The sequence below is a fragment of the Echinops telfairi genome, unplaced genomic scaffold, assembly GCF_000313985.2.
Source record: "Echinops telfairi isolate 266 unplaced genomic scaffold, ASM31398v2 ScPeMD7_3509;HRSCAF=4178, whole genome shotgun sequence".
Lineage (NCBI taxonomy): Eukaryota > Metazoa > Chordata > Mammalia > Afrosoricida > Tenrecidae > Echinops > Echinops telfairi.
This window is the reverse complement of record NW_022107407.1, coordinates 10,583,979-10,603,297: the sequence shown is the minus strand read 5'-3', so window position 1 is coordinate 10,603,297 and position 19,319 is coordinate 10,583,979. Positions and strand designations below refer to the sequence as shown.

At 40.0% G+C, this 19,319-nt stretch overlaps 1 protein-coding gene across 4 annotated transcripts in view; it reads left to right on the top strand.

The window, feature by feature from the left end:
• Nucleotides 1-19,319, top strand: part of TRAPPC12 (trafficking protein particle complex subunit 12) — a 181,701-nt gene that overhangs the window by 18,484 nt on the left and 143,898 nt on the right. For all 4 annotated transcript variants that reach the window (XM_004709834.2, XM_045294255.1, XM_045294256.1 and 1 more), the window contains exon 3: nucleotides 4,876-4,992. In XM_004709834.2, coding sequence (XP_004709891.1) covers nucleotides 4,876-4,992 — 117 coding nt within the window. The remainder of the gene's footprint in view (nucleotides 1-4,875; nucleotides 4,993-19,319) is intronic.

Below are 19,319 nucleotides of genomic sequence, written 5' to 3'. Positions count from 1 at the left end.
CCGGGCACCATCAGCTTTCTTCACCACATTTGCTTATGCACCCATTTGTCTCCAGCAATCGTGTCAGGAAGGTGAGCATCATGGAATGCTAGTTTAATAGAACAAAGTATTCTTGCATTGAGGGAGTACTTGAGCTACACTCTGCTTTTTATTGCTAAGTATTCCACATTTTATTTATCTACAAATCAGTTGATGGACATTGAAATTGTTTTTACTCTTTTGTCTATTACACATAATGTTACTATGAGCCTTCATTAACACATTTTTACATGTGTTTTTATTCAGTTGTAAAATAGCATTGCCAGCTCACATGATAAATCTGTGGTATCATTTTAGGGAATTATCAGACTGTTTTCCAAAATAGAAATACCATTTTACATTCCCACCAGCAATGTAAATGTGTTTCTTCATCCTCGAGTTTGGGTTTTTATTGTTACTGTTTTATCTTTTGTGTGTGGGTGTGGTAACTATGTAGGTAACAAAAGGTTACCATTTCAATAGCCTTCACAGTACAACTCAGTGACATTGTGTTTATGATGTACAATGACGTTTGGGTCTTTATTTTGTGTATTTGTTCAGATGATGTCACTTTCCCTGGGAGATATTTGTCTCCCAGGATGAATACCACGCTTGTCCCATCTGTAGAACTTTGGCAGAAAGCCTGAGTTGTGTTCTTGGACTAGGGCAGTTCTGCTGCCTTGTACGTGAAACTGCCACCATCACTTCCTACCTTAGATTCACCATATATTTGAAGTAGCTGCTTTGGTTCTGTTTTGACTTACACCATTAAAATTCAGGAGGAACTACTGAGACTATTCCAGTGTTGCATCTAATAGCTATGAATCAGCCACATGCCTTCCCATGACTGCATCTAACCAGGAGGTAGAATGTCATTCTCCAGAATGTGAGAGAATTTCCCACAATCCTCTCATAAGTTTTCAAATAATGTTTTGCTGATTTGAAGGAATGCATTGGATTCAAAATGTATTGTGCAGCTGGTTTGAAGGAATACATTGGGTTCAAAATACATTGTGCAGCCAGCTCCCTGGAAACCATCAGTAACAACCAGCTGCCTTTAAGTCAGTTCCAACTCACCGTGACCCCAGTTGTGGCAGACTAGACCTGTGTTCCATGGGGTTTCCTTGGCCTGGTTTTTTTTTTTTTTTTTTTTTTTAAGTATTTTTTTTTAACATTTTATTAGGGGCTCATACAACTGTTATCACAATCCATAGGCAACTCCACGTGTGTTATAATAGAACTTAACAGGATTTTCAATGGCTGGTTTTTTTTTTTTTTTTTAAGTAGATTGCCAGGTCTTTACTCCGAAGCACTTAGCGGGCAAGACTTGAGCTTACAACCTTTCAGTTAGCAGCTGAGCGTACTCAGGGACTCCCATCAGCACAGACAGCTATCTCAAAATCCCTGGAAGGAAAACAAAGCAGAGACTCACAGGTTCTCACTCTTAACCCCTTGGTAGGTTTGGAGTAAAAGAAAGCATGATTCCACACTGCTGTTAATTGACTGCAAGTTAGTCACACGGCAAGTGTTAAATTTCCCTTCATTTTTTTGTCACATCTCTGGACTTTCATCGAGATGGTATTTTGTAGTCATATACAGGCTCAGGAACTGCCTTGGTAACTAAAATGTTAACTAACAGGGAATTTTAAGAGCAAAAGATTTTTGCGCTGTGGCCTAATTAATTGAAATGCTGCAAGGATGGAGGAATTAAATTGGTCTTCCCTTGCTGGCATTAAGATTTGATTCTGCTCTTTTGCCTATTCTGTTGCCCCTCTGGCTCAGATAATGCTCTTTGTCTAAGACAAGTCGCCTTCTTGCAAAGCTTTATGGAGCCATATGTCTGCACTCTTTTTATTTTGCCCTTTAATTATCCCTTCTAGATCAGTTAGCTGTGTTTGTGGCTCTGGCATTTGAAATATTTCACCTTACTCCCTGAAAGCAAAAATTATAAAATTGCTGCTTCCAGATTTTTGTCTCAATATAAGAAGACATGCCATTTGGCCTCTTTAAGCCGTAGCCTTTGCACCCAGGGGAAGAAATAGATGTGTGACCCAGAGCCACCAGAATCCCTACCGCCACAGGCTGTCAGTTCTTCCTCCTCAGCAGAAGGGTGTTGGCTTAAAGGGAGAAGCCGACGATTTCAGCAGCTTTTCTGCATCTCTTGCTCACATGGTCTAGATAGTGCTTGCGCTCTTTCCTTTCCCCCTCAGTGCCACCGCTTGGGAAAAGAGCAAAAGATTGAAATAACCTTTCTGACAAGTGGACCTACTTGGATGCTTTTTTATTTCCCCCACAAGGATAGGAAAACAATAGCAAAGGAACTGGGTCTATGCAGGAGACATTTCCACATTGATTTTTTTTCTTCATCCTCCGTCACCATTAGCTCTCCTATTGTCCACCTGCAGTAAGCGCATTAGCTTTCCCATAGTTAGAAGGCAGGCTTTTTTGCTAACCGAGATAGAGAAATGTGGGCTTTGTTCCACCCCCTCTTGAGGTTGTCCTAGTTTTTGTTCTCGCAGAGGCTCACTAGGGACTTCTGGAGCCCTGCGCTTTTGTGCTTCTGTTTCCCTGTCAGCAGTCCTCCAGGATGGTCTGGTGCAGAGCTGCATACCCTGCTGGAGGCCCAGAGCTGTGGGTCACAGGAAGGTCAGGCTGACTCTGGCTGCCTCTGAGCCCTGTCACCTTGCATTCAGTAAGCTTAGCTGCTGCTCCCCAACCCAGCACCTTTCTAAGGGCAGTGGCGCTGTCAAAAGGGAGAGAGATACTTACTTCAAGCTCTCTTCATGCGGCAGATCTTTGTCCTCTTGCCACGCTGACACATTCCCCGGGGAGCATCAACACCTTTAGGAGTACTGCTTCATTGCTTATGCATTGCTACTTCTCCTTGGCAGGTTATCTACTTGGTAGTGGGCACGGTGCCCTAGTGAACCATGTTTCATGTTAATACTCAGATGCATGAAGTCTTTAGAGCAGTTCTCTTATTCTGAGGATTCCTCCTGCAACCTTGTGGTACAGCCTCCAAAACAGTACCTTTAAGCCTGTGCATCTTTACAGCTTTCTTAGCGCATTAGCATGATGGGAGCCTTGTTCCCTTATGTCATTAAAATTGGTAAATTCCAGCTCTGACATGCTTTACCTTTCTCCTTTAGCCGTGGGGATTTATATTCTCTTATAAATGCTAACAGCCTTGGTTTCTATCTTCAGAGCATACCCAGATTTCAAACAGCTTAAGAGATTTTTCCCTGGGCGTTCCAGGTCATTGGTACATCTCCTCTTTTCCCTAGCCTCCAAAAATCACCTTCTTTCTTCTCTGCACTCCCAATTGCATTTTTAATGCTCCTTCCCTCTGGCTGCAGATCAAGCAGCTCCGGTTGCACAGTGGTTAGAGCTTGGCTGGTCATGGAAAAGTCATCTGTTAGGACCTACCAGTATCTCCGTGGGAGAAAATCCTGAAATTGATGCCCATAAAGGAAACCCACCCTATGCAGTCATTCTGCTCTGTCTTATAGGGGTCCTACAGGTCAGAATTGACTCCATAGTACATCACAGTAATAACCCAGATCCTTATATTCGGAGTCACTTTCTGAGCTAGAAGTTGCCCTGTTGCAAAGCAGCTGTGATCCTTACTCTTTCAACACAAAGTGTACCCCTCCTACCTCCTGGGAGTGAGCAGTTTACAAAGTACATACTGGGGGGGAAAGAAGTCTTTAGAAGGAGCTCTGGTGGAGTAGTGGTTATGCATTGCTCTGGGATCCTCAAGGTCAACAGTTATAAACCACCAGTCACTGGGCAAGAGAAAGACTGGGCTTTCTGCTCCTGAAAAGAGTCCCAGTCCGGAAACCCGCAGGACAGTTCACCCTGTCCTTTTGGTCCCTGTGAGTGAGCAGTTGAGTTAGTGTGGGGTTTGGGTTATTTTGCTTGGGTTTGGGCAGTGACCTTGGAATTTGAAAGGAAGGCTTACAGCTGAATAACAGTGGTAACTTGGGTGCTTTAGCCCTTGGCCATAAATGTTTCCATAACTGTCTAGCCAGCCTTGGTGAATTGGGGAGATTTGAGCAGATCCAGCACGAGCCCATGCCCACACATTTCACTGCCATCATTTATACCATGAGCCTATTTCCCCCAACATCGTCACCTCAAACTGATGGGCTCCTCGGTAAAGCTCAGCACCTAAAGCTTCTCTGCCGACTTCATTTTGCCTCTTACTTTGTAAAGCATTACCTTTGCAGGTAACGGGAGCTGGTAAAGCCTGTTTCTCTTCAAAATAGAAAACAAGTCTAAAAGATACGCGCCTTGTTAATAATTATAACAATTAGCTTCCAGTTAATTGAAGTTTTACCACAGTATAACTGCTTCCCTTTTTAAAGTCAGTGGAGTCAAAAAAATCAATGTTGGTGACATACGGATTCTGGCGGAGTCCTGGTGACAGATATTGGACCACAAACGACAGTCAGCAGTTCAAACCTGCCGGTCACTCTCAAGGAGAAAGATAATGCTTTCAGCTCCCATGGAAATTAGCCTCAGAAACCCAAAAGGCCAGTTCTGCTCTGTCCTACAGAGACATTATGAATTGATTGGATGGCAGTGAGTTTGTTGAGTGTGTGGGCTCCAGTTAAGGGCCCTATGGGTTTGGCATTGGGCTGGTGACCACAAGGTCGGCAGTTTAAACTCACCAGCCACTCTGAGGGAAAAAGAGGAGGCTGGCTACTCCCATAAAGATTTACAGTCTTAGAAACCCTATGCAGGGTTGCTGTGAGTTGGAATCGACTCAATAGCAATGGTTTGGAGTATAGGGTCTGGTTAACAATGTAATTGACATTTTATTTTCTTGACGTGTTTTCTTAACATTCTTTCCAGGGAGATGCGGTTAAAGACTTAATGCTTCGCTTCCTGGGTGAACAAGCTGCCGCTAAGAGACAAGTTTTAAATGCCAACTCAGTAGAACAGTCTTTTGTTGGATTGAAGCAGCTAATTGTAAGTCAAAATGTATTTGATTTTCACCATTTTTTTTCATAAGCCCTGTTTCCTTCATATTTCCTTAAGAGTTAATTCCTTTGACTATATTACCCAAAACCCTTGCACCTTAATAGAATTTTGTAGGTATAGATGTTATCCTGTGCAACAATGTCATCATAGTAATACACTATAAGTCCAAGTAGTTAAAGCCATTATTTTAAATGATCAAATTACTTGAAGTAATAGGAACTTTAATGTCATGTACTTCACCAAATAGAATAGGGATAAATCATTGTATTCCTTTTTTAAAAAACTGCTATTTCTTTGTTTGGCATGTAAGGTTTATTATCGAGTGGGCAGATATTTAAATTTTTTGATGAATTTCATAGATTGCTTTAATGAATTAATAATGTGCCATCAATATTATGCATCTTTATTTGTTTCTGGTGAACTTACAATCCATAATGAGAGAGTATTATTGGGTTACTTTCCTAGATTATTAGATAAAAACATGGAAGTTTGTTGTATCAGTTTTATTTGGGAATCATAAAATAACCAGCTGGTGTACACTCTCAAATTATAGCTTCATCTCAGCTTTAGTAGTTGAAGGATTTTGAAATTAAATCGCAGAAGACGGACCTATGAGTGTAAAACTAAAACAGAAAAGGTGTTGTTAGTGCTGTCAGTCAGTTGTAACTCTCTGTGACCCTGTGTGCAGCAGAAGGAAACACCACCCAGTCGGTCCTGTGCTGTTCTAAATGATGTTCGATCCCATTCTTGCAGCCACTGTGTCCATCTGTCTCGTCAAGGCCTTCCTCTTTGTCATTGCCCCTCCATTTTATCGAGCAATCCAGGGATTGGTCTCTCCTGATAAAACATGTCCAAAGTACCTAAGACAAGTCTTGCCATCCTTACCTCTCTGAAGCATTCGGGCCGCACTTCTTTCAAGACAGATCTGTTTCTTCTTCTGGCAGCCCATGTTACTTTCAATATTCCTTGCCAAAACCATAATTCATATGCATCGATTTATCTTCAGTCTGCCTGATTCCGTGTCCACTGTTCACATGCATGTGAACCTATTGAAAATACCGTGGTTTAGGTCAGGCGCACCTGAGTCCTCAAAGTAACATTCTTGCTTTTGAGTATTTAAAGAGGTCTTGTGCAGCAGATTTACTCCATACAACGAATAAGTGATATTTAAGTCTATGTAGGAGAAGCACAAGGCTCAGTCTCATCCTTCAAGGAATCAGCTTTTGTGTTACAAAAATGATACATAAACCACTTAGTTACATAAAGACTTTATAGTACAACTCAGAAGAAAAATAATCTTAATATGTTTTTATTACATCACTCCTCCCTTTTTAACTCAGTAACTGTTTAAAAGTTAGGTATCTATGCTCTCCTCATTCTGCTGTAAATTAATGATGTTTGTAAGGCAAAAGCCCTGAACCAAACCCGCAGGAAAGGAGTTATTTCTTGATCTTTAACGGTAATATTTAGCAAAATAATAAAATTATTTTTCTTGATTGACCGGTTCCCTTAAAATCAAGCATCTTTATAATGATGTGTAAAGTGGTGACTTCTGTACAACTTTAGACTCAGAATGCCGTCAGTGGCCGCCTACTGCAGGGGTGCTGCCTGGAGCTCCTGGGCAGTGGAGTTCTCTGCCACTCGAAATACAACTCCATGTTGATATACAAAGACCTTTCACATGCGCACCAGCAGGGGCAGTATTCCACTTTGAGGACTTTCAGTCAAGGCTATCCCTCCGTAGGTCACTGAATTTCTGAAGGCCCTCTTCTTTTGATACTGTACTTCAGTTTTCATTTTCTGATTCTCTTGTTGGTAGATCTCTTGCCTCTTCCAAGAATAAAAAGAAGCCATAGGGGGCGGGGTGGAGTGGGGCGTGGGGAGGCTTCCCCTTTCCATTCCAGCTAAAGTTAGTTCCGTATATCCTTAGGTGTTCATCTTGATTGTTATCTGTCTTTGCCTGGAAAAGTATTTTTGGCTCTTGCAGCACCTCTGGGCTGTTTCTGAGAGCACACCGAGCATTGGCAAAGCACTTTGAGTAACTTGGATTTTGTCCTGATTTCAGCATCTGCGTGAAATGGAAGAAGATGACACGTCACTGATGTCAGTAACAAATGCTTTTAATTGGGGTGGAGGCAGGAGCCAGATTTTAAACAGTAAAGATATGAGATAAAACTCATTAGGACAGGATTGTGCCTGTAGTGTTTACCACTGAAATTGCAAGGCCTCCCACAATGTCCACCATATAGTAGGCACTGAATTTTTAAAAAATAAATAAATAAAAGAAAGTGTGAATGAGTAGTGAATGAAGCCAGCCAAAATGCTATACTTTTGACAAACAAATAGAATCAGCGTGTTGATTTTAGAAACTAGGAGAGACTTTTATACATTTGCAGTGAGGAAGGATCCATTAAAAAGGATAAATGAACTATATAAGCAAAAGTAGTTCCAGCCAATGGAGCATCCTGCAAAGGAGTTGAAAAGAAATGAAACTACAAATAGGAGTTTTGTTGGGAGAAAGACAAGGAACATTTCTTGCTCTGCCATGGCAAAAATAGAAAGGATTAGAAGGAAAGTGAAAGGTATTTGAAATAAAAAAGAAGAAAATGAAAAGAGTCTGCTTTGTGCTCTACTAAAAAGAAAACCTTCAAGTTATCTACTCTAAGAGTAGAAATGAAGTTAGGCATTTGAGAAAGGCCAGAAAAGTTTGACACCGCCTCTGAAAAATATAACAGTCAACAAGCAAGGAGCAAACCTATCTATTAACTAGCCATAAGAGCGCATTAACCCAGGAATTATGAATGAATAAATAAGTAAACAAACTAACTTCTGGCAGGCACACTCTCACACATAGCGCTCCTAGAGGGCAGAATAGAATTGCAGCAGAGGATTTCCAAGACACTAAAAGCTTGAGAGGAGCAGATTGCCTCATCTCTCTGCTGCAGAGCAGTCTGTGGGATTGAACCACCTACCCAGTGTCTAATTTACAGCACCACTAGGGCTCCTAAAAAAAAAAAAAAAGACTGCCATCAAGTCGATGTCGACTCATAGCAACCCTATAGGACAAGGTAGTACGGCCCCTGTGAAGTCCTGAGACTGTAACTCTTTATAGGAGCAGAAAGCCCCTTCTTTCGCCCACAGAATGGCTGGTGGATTTGAACTGCTGACCTTGCAGTTAGCCCAACATGTAACCACGATGCAATCAGGGCTCCATAGAAAGTAAGAATGTGTAATAGCTGTATTGAAACCATTTGTTGTTTTTGTAGTATTTGTGTACAATAATGTAGGGTAGTTCAACGTTGCCAGGTTGAAATTGCCTTTACTTTTGAGCATTTGCATGTGATCATCGATAGATTTGTACAGCTATAGAATGTCAGAGTGGAAAGCATACTGAAATATTCTAATCTTGCGTGTTTTCACACTGTTTCGGGAAAGCCCTGTAAGCTCCAGTGATGGGCCTCAGCATAACAGTGGGCTTGGTTAAGAATGGTGAACTAGTAAGGCCAGTTTCGTGCTAAGTAATTCAGCTGTGCCTATTGTATATATTAAAATCTCTCTCGAGAACGTTTGGGAAGTAGATGTATATAGTGGATTGTGCTATTAAAAATAAATTAGGGAAACTCATCCACCATTCTTACTTTACACATTGGAAAATTAAAAGCTATAATGTGGTTTGAACCAAGTCCACAACCCAAGCGGCTGCATTCTTCAACCACAGTATAGTTTCTACTACCCTATATTTCCTTCTCATTTAAACTGCATGGCTTAGTGAAGACTTGTACTTCTTGATGGTGTTAGGCATTCTCTGACTATTTTTCACAAAGTAACTTATGATTTCAAACTATTGAATATATGAGGGGCTTCAGAACATTCATGGAAATCTTTCCTTAATTAAATTTTCCATGAAGTTTTGAAGCCTGCTTATATGTACTTTCAGTATTATGCTTTGCAGTACGGTTTCTGGACTGCATTACATCCAATTTAATACAAGGACTGTATTAAATCCAGAAGTAGGATTTGCCGTTAAAGGAAATTAGTCAAAAAGACATTTTATGTCTGTCAGAATAAGTACTTAAATATATGAACAAAATCGTGTTTCTTCTACTCTATTTATTCATTCAGCAAACATATTAAACCTACTTTGTTCTGGGCTGTGACCATGCTAGTTGTCAGAACCATTAGTTCCTGCTTTCATGCAGTTCTGTCTTTTTAACTATTTGTGGGACTTACTGCGATTCACAAGTACTACACTATTATTTTATTTTAAATGAGTACCCATCCCAGGATTACAAATTTATGATCATTATTTATATCACTTCTCAATTGGAGAATTGATCCCTTTTTTCACACTCAGCAAAATAAACTAGTCTGTTCCCTTGCTCATTCGAGCAGTGAAATTGGGCATTCCTTTTCTTTTCCCCTATTCTTACTTGTATCACATACTGAACTCTAGTTCCTTGAATCCCCTTTCACTAATTAGTGGGACTATTTAGTACCAGCATCTCTCCAGAGTTTTTTGGGGGGTTGGGGTTTTTTTGTTTTGTTTTGTTTTGTTTTGCTTGTGGCCTAAGAGCAACAGGCTTCCAACTTTCCATCGTTTATACACTTCAAGAAAGCAAGCCAGTCCCAGAAACTATTCTCTCTGCTATCACTTCAGTTTCACTCTCTCCAAATTGTAGAAGCATTATGTGATAACCAAAAGTGTACACAGAAGTATTTCTTTACTCATTGACCAGGAATAAATTCAAAAATCCAGGCAGAGATGTTATCCTAAAATAGAAGTAGAAAATTATCTGGAATATAGGTATTTTACCATGGAAGAAAGGGATGCTTCTAGTAGTCTCTGACCCACCTAAAATTGTATGCCCTCAAAATTGTCTTTTTCGCAACAATTTTTATTGTCCCAGAAACAAGCATCTGCAAAAAGGTTAAAAATCAGTTTCTTAGGTGTTTCGCAGGTTTTTACACATCACAAATTTAATTTTTTAAAATAATTTTATTGGGAGCTCACACAACTCAACACAATCCATACATACATCCATTGTGTGACGCACATTTGTACATTTGTTGCCATCATCATTTTCAAAACATTTTCATTCTACTTGAGCCCTTGGTATCAACTCCTCTTTTTTCCCTTCTCTCCCTCACCCTCCCTCCCTCATGAACCCTTGATAATTTATAAATTGTTATTATTTTTTCATGTCTTACACTGACCGATATTTCCCTTCACCCACTTTTCTGTTGTCCATCCCCCTGGGAGGAGGTTATATGTAGACCATTGTGATCGGTTCCCTCTTTCTCCCCCCACCTTCCCCTTACCCTCATGGTATCGCTACTCTCAATATTGGTCCTGTGGAGTTTATCTGTCCTGGACTCCCTGTGTTTCCAGCTCTTATCTATACCAGTGTCCATGGTCTGGTCTAGCCAGATTTGTAAGGTAGAATTAGGGTCATGATAGGGGGGGCGGGGGGGAGGGGGAGAAAGAATTAAAGAGCTAGAAGAAAGTTGTATTTCATCTGTGCTATACTGCACCCTGACTGCCTCGTCTCTTCCTTGTGACCCTTCTGTAAGGGGATGTCCAATTGCCTACAGATGGGCTTTGGGTCTTCACTTCATTCACAGTGATATGATTTTTTGTTCTAGATCTTTGATACCTGATGCTATCAACACCTCATGATCACAGAGTCTGGTATGCTTCTTCCATGTGGACTTTATTGCTTCTCAGCTAGATGGCCACTTGTTTACCTTCAAGTCTTTAAGACCCCAGGCACTATATCTTTTGATAGCCGGACACCATCAGCTTTCTTCACCACATTTGCTTATGCACCCATTTTTGTCTTCAGCAATCGTGTAGGGAAGGTGAGCATCATGGAATGCCAGGTTATAAACTGTTCTTGCATTGAGGGAGTACTTGAGTTAGAGGCCCAATGTCTGTCTGCTACCTTAGTACTAAACCTATAAATAATATGTACATAGATCTATTTCCCTATCACTATATATAAATATATTTACATAAGTTCATGCCTGTATTTAGACCTTTATAAATGCCCTTTGCTTCCTAGTTCTTTCCTCTATTTCCTTTTACTTTCCTCTTATTCCACTATCATGTTCTGCCTTCATTCAGGTTTCAGTAATTCCTCTGTTACACTGTCCTTGATCAAGCCCTACCGGCATCCTACACCCTCCTCACCATTGATTTTACATCACTTGTTGTTTCTTTGCCCCTGGGTTGGTTAACACCCACTTCCTTTTCCCTTCCCACCCCACTTCCCGTATCCCCCCACAGAACCGTTGGTTCCATTGTTTTCTCTTCCAGATTATTTATCCCACCTATCTTATCTAGATAGACATGCAGAGACAATAATAAGCACAAAAATAGGACAGAGCAAAAGAAAACAAAATGCCAAAAAAGAAAAGCCTATAAATAGTTCAAGGTCTATTTGTTGACCTTTAGGAGTGTTCCGGTCCAATCTGATGGGGTGCCAAGCCCTGGCCCCACAGTCTATATTTGGTATTCTCCAGGAACTTCATTGCTTTGCTCCCCTTGCTGCTCTGTTGCACACCCTTAGCATTTAGACTTTGTATGGCGGGGTTAGATCGGGCACAATTCCAGCATTGTGCCTCCAGTGTTGTCCCTTGAAGTGCTATGGGTCAGTGAGGGATGTCGTACCTCATGGTTGGGCCAGCCCTATGGTCCTTTCTGTGCATTGGCTGCTCTGAGCAGGAATATTGTCCGTGGGGCTTGATGGGCCAGGATGTGTTCCACTCTCTCTCCTTCCCTCTTGGTTTGTTCCTGTGTGCTCTGATAAGAGGTATCCCTCTCCCTGAGCTGTAGCGTCAGTGCTGTCCTCTGAAGTGAATTCTTCTAGGGGAAGGGTGGGTTGTCCACGTAGTTAGGATTGGGGCTGGCCCCTCAGACCTCTCGATTAGTTCCTAAATATTAATTTTTAACAGATGTAAATTTACCAAAAATTCATTGACTTTCTTTAACTGAAGTGATTCTAGAACTAGTCCATTCATTGAAAACTTTGGGAAGGAAGGATCATATGAGAATACTTACTTTAAAAAGGAGAAAAACAAAACACTTTTTTTAAGCATTATACTTATAGTTTATTAATACCGTTATAATTCTAAGAAGACAACTACTTACGTAACCTATCTGCAATTAATTAAATGAAGTGTATGTCAGTGTTGACAGAGTTGTGATATTTCTCTTGGTTAGCTCTAAAAAAGCAGCTGTAACAAATAATCATATATAATAGGCTCTTTGAACTAGAGGGACCCCTGTGGTTCAGAGGTTAAGCATTTGATTGCTAGCCAAAAGTCAGCACTTTGAACACACCCATTGGTTCTGTGGGAGAGAAATGGCAGTGGGCTTCCATGCGATCATAGCTTTGGAACCTTCTGAAGGCAGTTCTGCTCGGTTCCACAGGGCTTCTGAAAGTCGACTTGACTCAACAGCCATGGATTCCGTTTATGTTTTATGGTATTTAAAGAATGATTTTATTTAATAATGATGCATTTTGAATCTCCACACAAATCCATGCACAATAAATAATAATAATAAATGTGTTCTACAGATTAATTTTTTACTTTCTTTTAATTCTAGTATTAGTGAATATACAATTGCTTGTTTTTTTATGCATTAAAACATGTGAGGCCATTAGAGACTATATTAACAGTTCTAACAAGGAAACTTATATGAGGTGGGAAATTTATTTGTTGAGATAAATAACCTTGCCCTGATATTTTAATTATGTCCTGATAGAATATCTATCATCTTTAAGACTTAAGAAAGAATTACTAAATATGTTTCCCTAGTAATGTCAGAGTATTCAAATATTGTGATTTACTCAAAATTGAATGTCATAACCTTTGGAAAAGGACATTTTAATCACTTTAATAGTATCATATAGAGAGTTAATGATTCCCCTTTAATTCTTAGATTGAGAAAAGTTATGTACATACCATATTTTTAGTTACTTAAATTATTTTTATTATATTCTTTTTTTCTCATCTCATAAAAGTTGTAGAATACTTATATTTAGTTTTTCAAATAGAGGCCATATCTTATGTCCTTGTGTTTTTTTAATTTTGATTTAAATTTAAATTTTTTCTCAAATCAAATTAACTTTATTATTAGAGTTCTACATATCATATGTAGTAATTATTAGATTTTCTAAAGATTTAATCTGTAGAATGTAAAGCTGTTTATGAACTCTGAATTTCAATTTTTTTATTTCAATTTTAAACATAATTACATTGATAAATAATTCTGGCATCGATAATGAAAATGAAGCACTAGCAGGGAGGGGACCAAGAAGGTGGGTCAACATGAGATGAAAGTAGCATCCAGGAAATGTTGTAAAAACTATGGAGAGAATGAAAATGTCATATGGGAATCATGTCTTATAAGAATGGGCTCTCAGGGGTTGCCAGAAGTGTACACCACTCTGGGAAATAAGAGACTGAGGCATTCTAACATATTGTATTGACTCATTTTGGCCTCACCTCTGATTTTCCTCATCTCCTCCCTCATATCTCCTACTTAGCTCTCCAAGTAAGGTTCCCTAAAACTGTGGGGGTAAATTGGAAGGAGAAGATGGGCCAGCCTGTTCACCTTTTCTACTGGGCCCGACTAGTTTTCAAGCACCTCTCAGGCAAGTCTAAAGAGCAAACACCATGACAAGAATGAAGATTGTAGTCTTCAAAGGCTGATGACATGGACATACCCACACACGCACATGTCCCGTGTATATGGCCAAGGCATTGGCCACCATGCCTCGCTCATGCGGAGAGAGACGCTGGGAAAGAGTGGAAGTGAAGTTGTGGTCATGTCCATGCCAGAATAGCAAGCAGAGGGCCCAGAATGCTTACCCTCCCCCACAGCCCCTGGGCAGAGTAGTGAGCCCACAAACATGGTCTTACGTGGAATCAATGTCATCCAATTGACTCCAACTAACAGTAACCCAGTAGGAGCCCTGGTGGCATAGTGGTTACTTCTGGAGCCGAGTGCAGCATGGTCAACAGTTCGAAACCACGAGCAGCTCCTCGGGAAGAAGACCAGGCTTTCTACTCAGTTACAGTCTGGGAGACCCGCAGGTGTCACTGTGAGTCAGCATTGACCGGGTAGCAGAGAGAATCCTGTGTCACAGAGTAGAACTGCCTGCCTTTCTTTGTTCTTCAGAATGGCTAGAAGTTTTTTCGAACTGGAATCAATAGGAGCATTACAACTTAACAGTAAGTTCTTATTATTCACAGAAGTTAAGTACTATATAGTTGCAGCAAACACTGAATTAGCAAATTCCAAGCTACTGTTCCTAGGAGAAATGTAGGGTTAGATTTCTGAAAGCTTCTGTTTAGAACATTTTCATCAACTGTTCAATAAGTAACTTCATTGTATATGTGTTTCTGCTTAAAGCTACTTTATTTAACATTGACCATCACTCACTCATCTGTCAGAGTGTCCAACTGTCATGTTTCTTGCTTGCTGTGCCAATGGGATACCAGCAGAACCACCCATGGTGGACAGGTGCCAGCAGAACCTTTAGACCAGCAGTTCACACCCTGTGAGTCATAACCCCGTTGGGGATCGAACTACCCTTTCACAGAGGTTGCCTAAGACCATGGGAAAACATATTTCCAGTGGTCTTAGTAACCCAGATCCGCTCATCTATCCATCTCCAGGCGGGTCCAACCACATGCAGATACGCCCACACAAGTACCCAGCGTGAAGACTGTTACCCATGCTACACCATGCTTCACGACAAAATTTCATTTATTTGTAATTAGAAATAAAAAGTTCACAATATATAATCACATATTGTTTTGTGATTAACCACTATGCTTTAATTATGTTCAATTTGTATCAGATCTTTACATTATGATTCATAATAGTAACAAAATTACAGTTATAAAGTGGCAACGAGAATAATTTTATGGTTGGGGGTCACCACAACATGAGGAACTGTATTAAAGGATCATGGCTTTAAGAAGGTTGAGAACCACTGCTTTAGACTAAGATAGGGTAGAACAAAGGGTTGGTGATTTATTTGTGAAAATCAGCTAATGATAACCTTATGGATCACCACAGAACACTGTCCAACTCACTTGCTTGCACATATCTTCAAGAGGGATCAATCACTGGAGGAGTTTGGTAAAGTGGAAGGTCGGGTGAGGAAAGAGAGACCTCTTAATTAGGTCAGTGGCCTCAATAGTGGGCTTGAACATCTGGCCTTTACGAGGGTGACACAGGGCCAGGCAGCATTTTTATCTGTTCTGCATAAAGTAGCCATGAATCAGATTCGACACTATAGCATCCATCCATCTATTTCTGTTTAATAATGGACTCCCATGGTGCAAAGGCGTAACACATTTGGCTGCTAACCAAAAGTTAAGATTCAAGTCCACCTAGAGATGCCATGGAGAAAACATGGCAGTCTACTTCCAAATATTGAGACATTGAGAACCCTATGGAGGACAGTTCTGCTCTGACTCATGTGGGATTGCCATTGACTCTATGGTAACTGGTTGGTTAATTGGTTATTTAATAATATTGTTGATTTCCTTAGTACTGAACTCAACCAATGACATTATAGCTCATATATGAACAAAACTTACCCAACCCATATTTTTCCATAAGGCATATTACAGCACGTAGAAAGCGATAAATAGCACTTCAACAGAATGTTGGGTTACACAGCAAAGTCACCAACCAAACACAAAAATAAGATAAAAATGACATCAAATAAATTGCAAAAATGAATCTTGTTTATAGTATGAGGAGGCTTCAAAAGGTTTATGGAAAATTCCCATGATCTATTCATTCAGTTTTCCATGAACTTTGGAAAATCCCTGGTATAAAATTTGGAGAACACCCCCTCACTTGACATCATCTAGGAACGTGCACAACAGGTAACTCAAATTTGTTGTCACTGTGAAGATGCCTATGAATGACCACGAAAAGGCATTTGGAGATACAAATCAATGTTAGGAAGTAGATAAATTTATAAATACAGAACTCTCATATAATGGGGGTCAACTGTATTTGGGAAAAAATGAACTAAATAATAAATGATACTGAATCAGATGACAATCCAGAGGAAAACTATAAAATTGGATCTGTTCCTCACACCACACATAAAAATAAATCGCAAATTAGTGAAGGCAATTATTTATTTGTTTGTTTCAAAAAGTAGAGGAGACTTTTAATGACTCAGGGGTGACAAACCTTTCCTAAATAAGATATAGAAATTCTAAATCACTAATGAGTCACTAGGTCTCAGACCACAGTCTCAGGGGATACCAAGATCAATGGACAAAACATAGTCCACAAAGAGAGTTCTACATCCTATATTAGGGAGACTTGGCTAGGTTCTTAAAAGTTCATAAGTGAACGATAAAGGCAAAGCTATTGATCTCTCTCCCTGTCTGGAGGAAAGAAGAGTGATGGAAATTATAGAAATATGGAACAATTAGTCTAGTGACAAGAACAGTAGAATTCATTTGTCCATTGGACAATTGCTACCCTGTGACTTTCCATTTTCCTCCCTCTTTTCTCCTCTGAATGTGGACAAACCAATAGTTTCACCTAAATACCTGATCATGAGCCATTCAGACCCTAGTTGCTACCATCAAAGTAGGGTAAAAAACATTGTTTGGGGGTACTACATTATGCTGACTGACCTTAGTGGTCCCAGGCTAGGGTCCTGAGCCCGTAAGCCTAGCAACTCACTCTCTGAAGGTGTTTGGTTATATCTAAGAAGTTGTCATAATGTTATCGCCTGTGTACCCCTCAGGAGCAAAAACAAATACACATATACAGATATCCTCTCTCAATCCTAAGTACCAGTGTTCTCAACCTTCCTAATGCCATGACTCTTTGATACAGTTCCTCATGTTGTGGTGACCCCCAACCATAAAATTATTTTCATTGCTACTTCATAACTATAATTTTGCTACTGTTATGGATCAGTGACCCCTGTGAAAGAGTTGTTTGACCTCAAAGGGGTCTCGACCCACAGGTTGAGAAGCGCTGTATTTACATTCATGAAGGTGTTCCCACTCTCCCTTTCTCACCCTTTCAGCCTGCACATCCATCCAAGCATCTACTCATAGGTCCCCACTATTGCAGGATTGTGTATTGTGTATTCACCTTCGTTGCCTTTAACTCTTGGAAATTTCCTAGTGTCTTCCCCTGCCTCCACCATTTTTTACTAACCTCCCTCTTAATGTATACTGCCTTTCCTTTCACCCAAGTTAACTCTTAACTATGAAGAAGAATTAATGTATTTTAATTATGTTGACAAAGAATATGGATATTACCGTGGACTACCAAACAAATTTGCCTTGGAAGAAGTACAGCCAGGATATTCCATAGAAGCAAGAATGGCAAGACTGCAGCTCACATACTGTGGGCATGTTGTCAAGAGATACCAGTCCCAGGAAAAAAACAGCATGTGTGGTAAAGTAGAGGGTCAACCAAAAAGTAGCAGCCAGCCCTCAGGAAGATGGATTGACATAGTGACTGCAACAATGGACTCATACATGGCAATTAGAGGATGGGGCAGACCAGGCAGCATTTTGCTCTCTTGTGTATCGGGTCTCTGAATCAGAACTGTGTGTTACATGTTGATCTGCTAACTGCAAAGTCAGCAGTTTGAAACCTTCAGCTACTCCACAGGAAGAAGATCTGCAGTCTTAGATCTACTCTGCCCTGTAGTGTCGCTATGAGTTGGAAACAACTCAAAGGCAGTGAGTTAGAAATAACGACAAACAGTTCTACCATTGAGATAGTTGGCAGTTCAAACTCACTCATGGTCACCTCAAAATACCGATGTAAAGATCTTTTTTTTTTTTAAATCATTTTATTGGTAGCTCTTACAGATATTACAGCAATCTGTAATATACAATTGCTGCCACAATCAATTTCAAAATATTTTCTTTCTTCTCAAACTCTTTGATATCAGCTCCTGTTTATCTGCCCATCCCCCACTATACCCCCCCAGGAACCCATATATATATATATGTTTGCTCTGTCTTACACCATCCAATGTATCCATTCACCTACAATTCTGTTATTCATTCCCTCTCAAGTGGGGTTATATAGTCCTTCTTGCTGTCAGTTCCCCCTTTATTGTAATATAGTAGTTGCTCTAATTCAGTGGTTCTCAACCTTCCTAATGCCACGACCCTTTAATACAGTTCCTCATGTTGTGGTGACCCTCAACCATAACATTATTTTCGTTGCTTCTTATAACTGTAATTTTGCTATGGTTATGAATTGTAATGTAAATATCCAATATGCAGGATGTATTTTCATTGTTAGAAATTGAACATAATTAAAGATTAGTGATTAATCACAAAAATAATATGTGATTATATGTTGTGAACTATTTATTTCTAATTACAAATAAATGAAATTTTTCTTGAAGCATGGTGTAACATGGGTAACAGTCTTCACGCCAGGTACTTGAATGGGCGTATCTGCATGTGGGTGGACCGCCTGGAGACAGATAGAGGAGCAGTGTCTCAGTTCCTAAGAGCATGGGAAATATGTGTTTTCCGATGGTCTTAGGCCGCCCCTGTGAAAGGGTCGTTTGAGCCCCAAAGGGGTCGCGACCCACAGATTAATAACTGTTGCTCTAATTACTCCCGTTACTTTTTCTGAAGGTTTTATCTATCTTGGATTTCATGAATCAAACACTCTTAATTATACAGATACATACAAAGGTCTAACAAGATTAACAAGGCCATAATAGTAAGGGGAGGAAATATTGAAGAACTAGAGGATAGTTATGTGTTTCATCAGTGCTATACTGCACCCTGGATATATCATCCCTTCTGTGTGGCACTTCTGTGAGGGACTGTCCAGTTATCTTACCACTGGGTTTTGGGTCTCCACTTTGTCTATGCTCCTTCATGTCAATTTGATTGCTTGTTTTTGAACTTCTGATACCTATTCCTGGCAACAGCTCATGATCACACAGGCTGGCGTGCTTCTTCCTTGTGGGCTTTGTTGCCTCCCTGCTAGATGGCCACTTGTTTAACTACAACCCTTTAAGACCCCAGATGCTATATCTTTTAATAGCCAAGCACCATAAGCTTTCTACACCACATTTGTGTGTGCACCCATTTTGTCTTCAGCGATCAAGTTGAAAAGGTGTGTATCATACAGTGCCACATTATTCAAACAAACCATTCTTTTTTTTTTTTTTGAATTCGTGATCTCTTTTTTTTTTTTCTGTTTTTATTTATTTATTTTTTAAACATTTTATTAGGGGCTCATACAACTGTTATCCCAATCCATACACACA